The sequence below is a fragment of the Lolium rigidum genome, chromosome 1, assembly GCF_022539505.1.
Source record: "Lolium rigidum isolate FL_2022 chromosome 1, APGP_CSIRO_Lrig_0.1, whole genome shotgun sequence".
NCBI classification, from domain to species: domain Eukaryota; kingdom Viridiplantae; phylum Streptophyta; class Magnoliopsida; order Poales; family Poaceae; genus Lolium; species Lolium rigidum.
In genome coordinates this window covers 325603869-325616924 of record NC_061508.1, presented here as the reverse complement: position 1 = coordinate 325616924, position 13056 = coordinate 325603869, and the positions used below count along the sequence as shown (strand labels likewise).

General features: G+C 45.9%; 1 protein-coding gene across 1 annotated transcript; it reads right to left on the bottom strand.

Annotated features, from left to right (window-relative positions):
- Positions 1 to 385: 385 nt before the first annotated feature.
- Positions 386 to 5727, bottom strand: LOC124662811. The gene is made up of 9 exons (XM_047200608.1): positions 3486 to 5727; positions 3253 to 3386; positions 3109 to 3174; positions 2871 to 3023; positions 2625 to 2788; positions 2391 to 2538; positions 1403 to 1525; positions 1209 to 1296; positions 386 to 1127 (listed from the first exon to the last, which is right to left on the bottom strand). Exons 1-9 carry the CDS (start codon positions 5725 to 5727, stop codon positions 958 to 960), a joined length of 3288 nt encoding a protein of 1095 aa, XP_047056564.1. The 3' UTR covers positions 386 to 957.
- Between the last annotated feature and the right edge of the window lie 7329 nt (positions 5728 to 13056).

The window sequence follows — 13056 nt, the reverse complement described above, 5'->3', positions numbered from 1 at the left end:
GTGTGCGACTGTGCGTGCGTGCCCCGAGGCGGGAGCGGGCGCCGCGTCAGGTCAGGTCACCTTGGATACGCCGAACGAGCCGGCCATCACGGGTCGCCGTCGGCAGGCACGCCACATGCGCATCCCGTCCAAACCGTCAACACGCTAGCTTCGTCGACGTGCTCGCCGCATGGGCCGCTGACTCCGCATCACCATCGATCCCCATCTCCATCTTCGCTTCATCCCATGTCCGACTTGATTCCGAGGAGCAATGCAGCGTACAGAAGGCCAGATTGATTCATCTGAAGTTCTGAACATTTGATCAGAGACACACTGGTGCCCAAAATCAGCAACCATTCTCAAATGTGAAGAGATATAATAAACGCACGACAAAACACTGAATGATTAAAACAGCCTGACAGGGGAATCAAATAAACTGGTATCTTTTTTTACATGGATACTGAACCATTCGGTATACATTAACATCACCAGGAACACACAAAAAACACAAGCAGAGCTTGTTACAAGCATGGACCTCACTCTCAGTCTCCCAAAACTTGTATTACCCACCCAGATACAAACCAGTTTCACATTCAGACCGACCAGACCAACAGACCAACGACTTCCAAACACCTGGATTATTACCCAGAGAAAGGGGGGAGGGGACAAATAAAGGAAAGAAAAATATAAATATGGACTCTCTATAACTGACAATAGACCTAAGCTTATTGAAGCGCGCCTCTAAAGCCAAAGGGTATAAATGAAAGAATACGGGTCTCCATCACGATGCTTCTTCTAGACACAGGCGGGGGGGCTGGCGATGAACTTATGATTACAAGATATGAAACAATGAAGGGGTATGAACAGATAGATCCTAGGGAGGGGACGACGCAATGAAGCCATTATATATCAGCACCGGATTTTTTGTTTCCTAGATACGCGAATATGGGAAGAGCTTGTCGACGACGGATGCCGCTACTAGGATTGCACCTTCTGGGATGCGGCCATGGCGCGCAACCTGACAGCGACCTGGGTGAAGCTTGGCCGTTCCGACGGTTCTGTCGCCCAGCACTGCTCCATCAGTGATCTCCACTCTGGGTCGCATGACTCGGGAACCTGCGGCCGCAGAGTGTTGCTCACAATGCCACCTGACAACAAATGAACAGTTTGCATCAGACCTTGACTATCTATTGCACATATGGTTTACATCATGGCTGATTTGTACCCACCAATAATAACACCATAATGTAAATCTGCATACGGTTCCTCTCCTGTGAGGAGTTCCCACAGAACAATCCCAAAAGAGAAGACATCAACCTGAGGGAAACATGTCAACATTAATGTGTGAGTTATACATGAACCTGGATTATATATAGCTATCCAAATGTACAGAGACAGAAGCAATATAAATCGATTAGCAGACCTTTTCAGAAACCAAGCTGCTACTTCCATTCAGAAGTTCCGGGGCCATCCATGGAAGCGTTCCCCTCACACCACCAGAGATGAGGGTCTGACACTTAACTTTCGAAAGCCCAAGATCACCGACCTGCATCATCCAAGAAAACCATTACAAATATATAGAAAAAGGAATGGTGTTAACCTAAACGATTAAAAGTCGATTTGTTCACATGAGTCGATACAGTTTGTTGACAGTTCGCATAGGCAATATCGCATTTGCATGTGACAATGCAAAATATTAACATCAAGCCTTACTTATCCTATAGATAACGTGGCATTAACATTTAGACAATCCAGTAAGAGAAGACAATATTCAGATGGCAAACAAGTACTTCCTATATGAGATAAGAGTTATCAGATAGTAGTTTTACTCCTTCCTTTCCGATTAAATCGACGAGGAGTGGTGGCCACGCTAGCATGCAGGTATGTGATGTCCGGTGTAAATTAAATCGGAACAGAGGTACTATATACTTGTGTCCATTTCATATTCTATAGCCTTGTATTACCAAGAGAACAGCGGCTCCATCATCCAGATACACATACCCTATGTTCCTTCCAGTGTCAAGTAAAGGTATCTTAAGTTTAGCTATACTAATCTCCAGCTAAATCTAAATCAAAGGTGTCTGTTTTAAGATGCAACTCACCAATTACCTAAGCACAAGCACATTCTGGCACAAATGAAACTCCAGTTCTATCAGCAATTATCTAGCAGCAGAACCAAATGTCCATATGATTATCACAACAAACACTGTGTTCCAAACTAAAGAACAGACTGCAAGTATAGGTATGATGCTAAAAATTATCACTAGGTGGTGTCAAATTTGGGAAGTTGATATAGGATCGATTGCACAGCATCAAGTATATATAGAATACCTAAGAGAAGAAACAATAGTCTAGCAATGTAGTGCAACAAGCCAACAGTAGAATAGAAACGGAAGAATTGTGCTTCTTACCTTGCATATTGGGCGTTGAGGATCCCTTAAATTAACAAGTAAATTGTCACTTTTCAGGTCAAAGTGCACTATGTTTTTGTTATGCAAGTACTCCATTCCAAAAGCTGTATCCATGGCAATAATTAGTCTCTTCCGTCGATCGAGGCTCCTGCACATGCAGAGAATTTTAATCCCTTCTGCTATATACTTACAAAAGGTATGCTAGAGTACTAGACATATAAACAGTGAACATACTTGGAATTTTTCAGCAATGCCGTCCTAAGTGAGCCATTAACCATGTATTCTGTAACTGTGGCGATGGATCCCCCAGGTCCATCTAGAACAACACCATAAAAGGCCACGACATTGGGGTGGTGTAGATCTGCAAGGTTAGATGCTTCATTCCAGAAGTCATGCCGCTGCAAATATTGAGGACCTTTCAGTATAAGGACAAGCACAAGCAAATTTTAAAAAATCTCAAATATGAATTAAGAACTATACCATTTTTTCTTGCTCAGATGGCTTCCCAGCAAAGCATCTGTCATTGATTCTTTTTATTGCAACATCGGAGCCCCTCCATTTACCATGATATACAGTTCCAAAAGTGCCAGAACCAAGTTCTTGGAGCTCTTCGAGGTCATCATTCTTTATAATCTGAAATATGAACATGTGGTTGGTAAATATTTTGCTTCATATTTAAGATGTGCATGAGGAATAAGACATGTTTCCTGATTGTAACCTGCAGGCGTCCATGCTCATCTACTGGTAGACCTGAAGTCCAATCTCCTGGTTTGCTCTTCGTAGCCTGCACATTTATCTTGTTTAGCATTAAAGATGACATAAATCAGGGCATCTATGAACTTCTAAGGAATCACATCTTAACCTCATTGGTGTGAGCTTGCCCATCTACTTTATTAGTGACAGCCGCAACCCCTTCATTCAGCAAAGGAGGGGGAGGCTCAAATGCGGCAAGACCATCCTCGATACCCAGTAAGTCTGGATTAGTGATACCATCGCCTGGATTCATGAAAGAAAGGAATAAGAATTCACAACTTATAACTCATTAAGTACCATATACTAGCAAGATACAGTCGGAAGTATGTTTAAGCATCGAACCTTTAACAAACCGAGCTTGTTCAGCATGTGCGTCTTTGTGATATGATTGTTCCTCTGCTGGGATATTCAAATCTGGCCCTTTGCAATTCAACAACGAATTTTGGGAATGAGCATCCTTTGAGCTGATGTTCTCCCTGCTTGGTACCCTCTTAGGTCTTGGTGGAAGTGCGTGTACATTGTTGAACTGTTGGCCTGGTACACTAGACTCCTGGAATTGCTCGACACTTGGAGCATGATTTGTCAATGCTGGTGTCGGTAATGGTACCTGAGCATTAGCATTTGTAGGAGGAACGGATTCATGTGGAGCTTCCCTGTGATAAACTTCAGGCAAAAGATCCTTCTGCTCACTTACTGGGTTAACAGCGGCTTTTGCATACGCAAGATCAACACCATAAGCTGATGGAGGCAGACCCCCATGCCCAATTGTAGCGGCGACATAGCTGGGGTACGGTCCCCCGATGCTCACCATGTGTGGCATATGACTAACATTGGGATGCTGGACATTCTGCATATAAGGACTGGCCACAGAAGGTAGTGGAACTGATTCAGTTGGAGGGGCTACCTTTGGTTCATTGACATCAAAAAAGGTATTGGTGTTGCTCTGAAGGTACTCTGGTGTTGCACTCTGGGGTAAACCATTCTCAGCATAAATCCTTTGCTCAGGAGAGCGAGACTCATTGGGGCTCACCCGCAGTGAATCCATCATCCTGTCCACATTCACCATATAGCTTGGCACAGCCACAGGTGCCACTGGCGGCATGTTATCACGAAGGACCTGCCCATCCTCACGGTGCCTCGAATTGCCACTTAAACTGCCTTCGCCTTCCAGCGGATTAGTGGGATTGCTTGGCCTCACTAAGTACTGCGCCATTCCATGGACTGAAGGCAGCTGATGCAGCATAGATTGTTGGTGAGAGCTCGCCATGTCAGAATGGGCGGAATTCGGAGAGACCATCTCATTAGCCATCACAGGGACATGGTTAAATCCTCCATAAGTCGACGGCACTTGCTGCTGGGGTGGCAATTGCTGCTGCTGCTGCTGCTGTTGGTGCTGCTGCTGCTGTTGTAACTGCTGCTGATGTTGCTGCTGCTGCTGCACATAGACATGCTGATGAAAGCTAGCTGGATCAACGGGCAGCGGGTTGGTAACGCCATGCTGCACAGGATGCATATGTGTGTAGCCATAAGCCCCCATCTGAGCGGGCACCTGCCGTTCCGCCATCATGATCCTCGCCACATCCTCAGGCCGCAGGCTCATGAACACTGGCATCGGCTCGGGCGCAGCCCCGCCCCCGTGCACATCGCTAGCATAGTCATTCATGACGGGGTCAGAGTGCGCGTGAGGCAGAGCCTTGACGCACATATTGCAGTCCTGGAACCAGGTCGCATTGTCTGGCGGCGGCTGGTTCAGACCCTGCATAGCTTCGTTCATGAACACGGGTGGCAGCGGTGGCAGCTGCGAGAGCGGCTGCCTGTACCTCGCCGCCTCCGGATGCGGCTGCGGATGCGGGGTTGGCTGTGGGGCAGGCGCGGTCTCCTGCGGCTGCGGCTGCTTCTGGGGGGCAGGCGCGGGGGCGGCATTGCTGAAGACGTCGACGAGCGGCTGCGGCTGCTGCTGCGGCTGCGGTGGTGGCGGCGCGACGGTGAAGGCCGATCTCGCGGCGTCGTAGGAGCAGGTGGAGGTGGGGGAGACGGGGGACGGGGAAGGCGGCGCGGCAGGAGTGGGGGCAGGGGGGCCGCCCCCATCGGAGCACTGCGTGGAGGAGAGGCTGGCGATGCTGTCCTTGCGCACAATGCCGTTGACGGCCTCGAGGTACCTGAGCCCGGCGTCGAAGCCGGCGGCCTCGTCGTCCCCGCCGGCGGCGGCGTCGAAGACGGGGAAGATGAAGACGCGCAGCTTGGGGCTGGCGACGGCGAGCTTGTCGTACTCCTCGACCATGTTGTCGAGATCCTCTGGGGAGGAGACGGAGATGAGCGCGTCGAGGCCCTCGTCGGGGAGCTGGTACTTGACGGCGAAGTGCGGGCCCGTGGCGCCGCCGTAGGCGTCGGAGAGGCGCGCGAGCAGGTCCTGCAGCGCCACCCCGCGCGGGACCGACACGATCCGGGTGTCGCCGCCGGCGTACCGCAGCGTGCCGTCCCCGGGCCGCGGCAGGATGCGGCCGCCCAGGCTGCACAGCAGCTTCATCTTCGTCTCGGAGCCCCCGCCGCCGGTGGAGCCCTCCTCGCCGGTGGTGGCGGCCATCCCGCCGCCGCGGCGGCGCGGGTCCACCCCCGCCCGGATCTACCCCGCTAGGCCACGAATCGAGGCCCCGCGGCGCCGCCCGCGCGCGCGCGCGATCACGGGGCAGGGGTCGAGGATCCCGGCGGCGCGGCTGCCGACGGCGGTGGGCTGGTGGCTGGGTTGAAATTTTTTGGGGACGGAGGAGGAATGGGGAGCGGAGAGGGAGGGTGCGTTCTACTCAAAAACCCTGGCTTTGGTTTGTTTTGCCCTCCACTCTCTGCGCTGCGCTCCGCGTTTTATATATTTTCCGGCGTTGGAATTTCCTATGCCGGATTTTTGGACCCTTTCTATTTGGTTTTGCGTTTGTTTCCCCTTGCCAACCCATGGTTTCCTGTGTTTCTGTTTTGCTTTCTTGGCTTTGGGGTTCTGGACCGATCATTGGGTTCTCTGGGTTGTTAGAGAAGATGGTTTGTGTACATTAGCAATTTGTTTTGAGGAATTTGGATGTTTTTAACTTTCAGTTGGAAAAGATGAGGGGAAATGGGCGGTCTAGGCGAGTTGAGTGTTCGCCGGAAGATGGATGTGTACATGATCAATTTGTTTTGAGAAATTTGGATGTAAGTTCTTACTTTCAGTTGGAAAAGATTAGAGGAAATGGGCGGTCTAGGCGAGTTGAGTGTTCGCCCGTGCCGCCGCCGCTAGATCTATCGCGCATTTATTATGCTGAAAAGATATTATACCAGTGATATTTTGTTAATACAAAACATGGTAGGTAATTATGGAAGGAAATACAGCAATTATCTAATTGCGTACTCAGAAAATGGCATATAACAAGTATTGATGGCGAAATAATTAGGTGCCTAATGATAAGGATGGAAGACTTGTAGCCAGATTGTGATACATCGACACTTGATGGGGAAACAAATTCATTGCGCGTGATTTGATACGGAAATGGATACACACATTTAAATCTAGATACGGGTATGTATACCGACATAAATACGATCCTAGTGACCTCCGAGGTGCCTACAAAAAAAATTGTGTGGTATTCATGCTATTTAAATTTGATTTTTGTATTTGTATATGTTTCCTTGGAGAAAAATTATGGTACAATTTAATTTTTCCTAATCAAGTTGCATGTAGCAAAAGAGGTTCAAGAAACTTACTGCTTAGGGGTCTTATCATGCTTCATTCTCCGGAGATAAAATTTAGATAAGTTAAGATCTACGGTATGTTTCCCGTAAAACAAGGCTCTGGGGTTTGTGCGGAGATCCGGGACATGGAAAGATGGGTAGCAAAGAAAAGGCAGTGATATGATGGTGATTGTATCTTGGTTGTAGGAAGAAAGATCATAGTGAGCGAAGCCATGGGCCGATCGGAGACGAGCTTCAAGGGAACCTTTGTGGGATGGTGGGATGCCATCGATGGACGGGCCAAGAATGAGTCCTCGGGGTAGGTAGAGAAGGGAGCGACTATGGAGGAGTAGTTCGATGTCACCTCCTTGGGAGGTGACATTTTTTGGGTCTGATGGAGAGAGGGGTTAGAGGCGCGGGGGCGGCGGCGAGAGGGGAGGGGATGATTAGGTCTTGACGGTACGACGTAATAGGTTAGCATTATATATAGCGGTGGAGCGAGACCGCTTGATCTATATCTAAAGATAGGATAGGCTTTCCTACGAGGCTCAAGGGGCGGTAGAGAGAGAGGGGGGAGGAGATGATTAGGTCTGACGAGTAAGCCCGTAAGAGGTGAGATTTACGCAACTAGTGGATATAGTTCTAAATACCTAGAGAGGTTCCGTGCCATAAAATTTTCTCCTATTTTTACCGCATGTAAAATAGAAATGCATATAGAACATGTTTACATAAGAGTGTTTCAATTTGGTTATATTTATTCTTTTTTTAAATACAATGCAAATAGGTTAGCTATGATTGCCAAAAAAGGAAACATATGCAAGATGTCCAAAAAGTATTGTTTATGTTCAATCTTCTTTGCGAGTTATATTTGCAAAATATAATGTATGATTTCTATTTCAGCTTATTTTGGGTTATTTTCTAGACTAACCACAAGAGGTTGGCTAAAAGAAATCTAAAGTTTTTTTTTCATTTTTCTTACTCTACTCTTTTGTTTCAACTCAAGGCTAATGGGTTGTTAAGAAGACATGTCTTCTTTAGTATCAAGAACAAAAGGTTGGATATGCTTGCAACAAAGAAATATATATTAAATATGTATACGATAGTTAGTTTGGTTTTGGTTTTGCTTGATCTTCTTTTTAGAATCAAGCCTAAAAGTTTGTTAGAAAGGCATATGAGATTGGCTATGGTTGCCAACTAAAAAGCAATGTACATAAGATAGCCCAAACAAAGTTTGGTATATCTCATCTTAGTTGGTCTTGTGTTTTTCGAACAAGACTAAAAGTGGAAAGAAAATGTATACGGGACATGTCTAACAAAAAATGCTGTATTCCATATTGTTTTGTATTCTTATGGATCAAAACCAAAATGATGGTTATGCATGAACTTCTTTTTACATAAATACAAAGGTTGTTAAAGAAATCATATGTGTCCTCTTTTTTACGTACACAAAAAAAACATGGGCATCCAATTTAATTTGTTTTTTTTTCGAGGTTGATCCAATTTAATTTGTATCAAGAGAACACATAATTATTTGGTGCCACTAAAATAACAATGACACTACCTGAGATAGAAAAGGTCAAGCATGGCAAACAAAGTCTCAGCCTCATCTCCACAGCGACTAGTATTTACCAGCACCTCAGGGAGTCGGTCAAAACAATTGAGCAGTTTGGGAATGCAAAAATACGAAAAATGTCAAGCGCTCGTATTTCTCCTTTTTTTAGAGGAATCATTCATCGTGTTATGACCATATAAAACCACATAAAAATATTGCAACAGAATCCAATTGATTCAAACGATTAACCACTAATCTTGGCGCTTCACGTGACACCCTCGTACGTCAAGTTTTCAGGTGTTGTTAAAAGATTCAGGAGTAGTATACTAAAATCACTTCTCTGTCATAAGGACTTCGCCCTGTATAGAAAACCATTTATGGGGCCAAAACACGACAGATCTCGCGTCCCAGTCACACGAGCAGAGAAATTGAAGAGCCTTGACCTTAGGTGTCATGTGCATTTACTGGACACAACTCACTGGTTTAAAAACTACAGCTGGGCTGCAGGAATGCAACAGCCAACAATCTCAATTTGGTTAAGATCATTAACAGGATGCTCTTTTTAGATGGTTTGAGAGGTTGATCTTTTCAGATGTGGCATGAGAGGATGCAGTGATTGAAGCCTCTGCATCCTAGTACTCCAAGATCAGTAAACAAGATTAGCTTCAGCTTTCCAGGCAGATTTGGTAGGTCACCCATGTTTCATTGCTTCTTGCGTCGCTAATCCAAAGTTAACGCTAATTAGTACAGTCGGTTACTCAAAGTATATAGCACAGAGTATTGTGAGAACTCTAATTCTAGATCTTACTAAATCTTGACTTTTACATGCTTAACAGCTTATGACCCTGACTTTTTCTTTTCGGGGAGCATAAGGAAGACGAACATAATCATTAAGAACACAGCCGTGGTTGCAGGAACACAACGGCCCATGTTCTTAATGTAGCTAGTATGTTCATTAGCAGGATGCTTTAAGGTGTAGTACTACGTAGTTACACGGCCTGAGATTGATGTTTTTCAGATGTGGTACAAGTCTACAAGAGGATGCAGTGATTGAAGCCTCTAGCATCCTACGGAGTAGTAGTAAACAAAACTACTTTGAGCTTTCCAGGCTGATTTGGTAGGTCACCCATGTTTCATTGCTTTTTGCATCGCTAAACCAAAGCTAATCCTATTTAGTACAGTTTGATTACTCAAAGTTTATGACATATAAAGTATTGGGATAACTCTTTATTCCAAAACGCAAATCATGACATAAAGTATTGGGAGCATAAGAGCTTCGACCGGCGGCCCCAATAACGACCCGTATATGCTTATTAGGGTCCGACGCCCACATAAGTAGCTCACGGGTTTTAGAGAAATAGAATAGCTGGCATACCCATGCAGGTCCCTATGAACTGAGTGTGGAATGGGTGCGTTGGGGCACCGGTGTTCCGCGGCATGCCGAACGGAATCCCTAGGTCCGGTTGGCAGCCGCTGTGACCGCTCAGTTCAAACCGGGCCAAAATAGGCGTCAACAGCGGCCGGATCGGCTTTCAAGATGTCTGTCGTTTGGGCTTCCAATACGTCAGATTCAATGGCACCGCTGTCCACCCACCTACCGTAAATGGCTATCTATTTGACCCCTCCACTCGTACATCGTCAACTCTAGCCCCATCATCTGTCTCCCTCTCTCTCTCTCCACCATCACCATGGATAGACCTTGGTTGTCCTGGCACGAGGCCACCGAACTCGCCAAATATGCATCATTGTGTCGCCTAAAGCGAAGGTGCCAAAGGGCTTCACCATCAGCCTGGGCAGGGTGCCTGTGCCGCCACCGCCCAAAGGGACACTAGTAGGAAACTAACTATAGGTGCAATGCCTTTTTTATGGCGCATCAAATAACCATGCGCCACTAAAAAAAATTATGTGGCGCACCCAGGCACGTGCATCACTAAATAATGGCATTTCTGTGGCGCACCAACTCTCTATGCGCCACAAAATTTGACATTTTTGTGGCGCATGGGGCCCACGCCCAATTATTGTGTTGACCAATTCTGAGTATTTTTGTGGTGCATGGAGTGGATGCGCCACATAAATGTCACCTTTCTGTGACGCATGTGGCCAAATGCGCCACAGAAAGAAGCATGTTATCTGTGGAGCATGTGGCCACATGGGCCACACAAGTTTTTCCAACCGACCACGCACACCCCCTCCCCCCATGGATCGCATTTTTAGTGTTCAAAAAATCACAGAAAGTTGCAAAAACTTCAAAAAAAAATCCTTTGAACTGTACTTATATTAAGTGGTATACTTGTAGGGAAAATTAACAAATTTGAATTTCAACTTTTTTTGCAAACAAAGTGTAGAAAAAAGTAAAACGGATTTTCTGGTTGCATACAAAGTCGGAATACAAAGTCGGAAAAATACGCACAATATATCAAATTGACTGGGAGAAAAAGTTACATCCTAATTCAACGGCCGTTGGCCGTTCTAAAATTTGTAGAATCGGCAAATTAGAAAAGAACAAAAAGTTATGGCAAAGTCAAGAATTTTTCCTGCAAAAATAAAAAATTGTAAAAAATATTCTCTGACGCACCAACTGCATATGCGCCACTGAATTGTTAGGCAGGAATTTGAAATTCGACGGCATCCTTCTCCCACTTTTCCTCCACTTCACCTTCTCCTCCACGTCCCACGATGTCTACGTTCCCCTCCTTTCCTGTAGACGGTGTTGGGCCTCCAAGTGCGGAGGTTTGTAGAACAGCGACAAGTTTTCCCTTAAGTGGATCACCCAAGGTTTATCGAACTCGGGGAGGAAGAGGTCAAAGATATCCCTCTCATGCAACCACTGCAACCACAAAGCAAGAAGTCTCTTGTGTCCCCAACACACCTAATAGGTGCACTAGTTCGGCGAAGAGATAGTGAAATACGGGTGGTATGAATATATATGAGCAGTAGCAATGGTGCCGGAAAATAGCTTGCTGGCGTGTAGTTGATGGTGGTAGTATTGCGGCGGTAGTAACACGATAAAACGGTAAACAAGCAGTAGTAACTCAGCGGTATTTAGGAACAAGGCCTAGGGATTACACTTTCACTAGTGGACACTCTCAACATTGATCACATAACAGAATAGATAAATGCATATTCTACACTTTTGTTGGATGATGAACACATTGCGTAGGATTACACGAACCCTCAATGCCGGAGTTAACAAGCTCCACAATAATGCTCATGTTTAAGTAACCTTAAGTGTAAGATAGATCAAAACGACTAAACCAAGTACTAGCATAGCATGCACCTTTGTCACCTTCATGCATATGTAGGAGGAATAGATCACATCAATATTATCATAGCAATAGTTAACTTCGCAATCTACAAGAGATCATGATCATAGCATAAACCAAGTACTAACACGGTGCACGCACTTGTCACCTTTACACACGTGCGGGAGGAATAGAACTACTTTAATAACTTTGCTAGAGTAGCACATAGATAGTAGTGATACAAAACTCATATGAATCTCAATCATGTAAGGCAGCTCATGAGATCATTGTATTGAAGTACATAGGAGAGAGATTAACCACATAGCTACCGGTACGGCCCGAGCCTCGATGGAGAACTACTCCCTCTTCATGGGAGCGACGGCGGTGATGAAGATGGCGGTGGAGATGGCAGCGGTGTCGATGGAGAAGCCTTCGGGGGCACTTCCCGCTCCGGCGGGGTGCGGAACGGAGACTCCTGTCCCCCGGATCTTGGCTTCGCGATGGCGGCGGCTGCGGAACTTTTCTCGTATCGTGGCTTCCTCCGTAAGGGTTTTCGATGCGGGGGCTTTAAATAGGCGAAGAGGCGGCGCGGGAGGGTCGAAGGGGCGCCCACACCATAGGGTGGCGCGGGCCCAGCCCACGGCCGCGCCACCATGTCATCCGGGGCCCACGGGGCCCCCTGCGGCGGCTCTCGGGTGTTCCGGATGCTTCCGGGCAAAATAGGAACACAGGCGTTGATTTCGTCCAATTCGAGAATATTTCGTTACTAGGATTTACGAAACCAAAAACGAGAAAACGAGAGCGGCACTTCGGCATCTCGTTAATAGGTTAGTTCCGGAAAATGCGTAAATACGACATATAATGTGCATAAAACATGTAGATATCATCAATAAAGTAGCATGGAACATAAGAAATTATCGATACGTTGGAGACGTATCGGCATCCCTAAGCTTAGTTACGCTCGTCCCGAAGCGGGTAAAACGATAACAAAAGATAATTTACGAAGTGACATGCTATCATAAACTTGATCATACTATTGTAAACATATGTAATGAATGCAGCGATCAAAACAATGGTAATGACATGAGTAAACAAATGAATCATAAAGCAAAGACTTTTCATGAATAGTACTTTCAAGACAAGCATCAATAAGTCTTGCATAAAAGTTAACTCATAAAGCAATAATTTAAAGTAAAGGTATTGAAGCAACACATAGGAAGATTAAGTTTCAGCGGTTGCTTTCAACTTATAACATGTATATCTCATAGATAATTGTCAACATAGAGTAATATAACAAATGCAATAAGCAAGTATGTAAGAATCAATGCACGAGTTCACACAAGTGTTTGCTTCTTGGGATGGAGAGAAATAGGTGAGCTGACTCAACATAAAGATAAAAGAATGGTCCTTCAAAGAGGAAAGC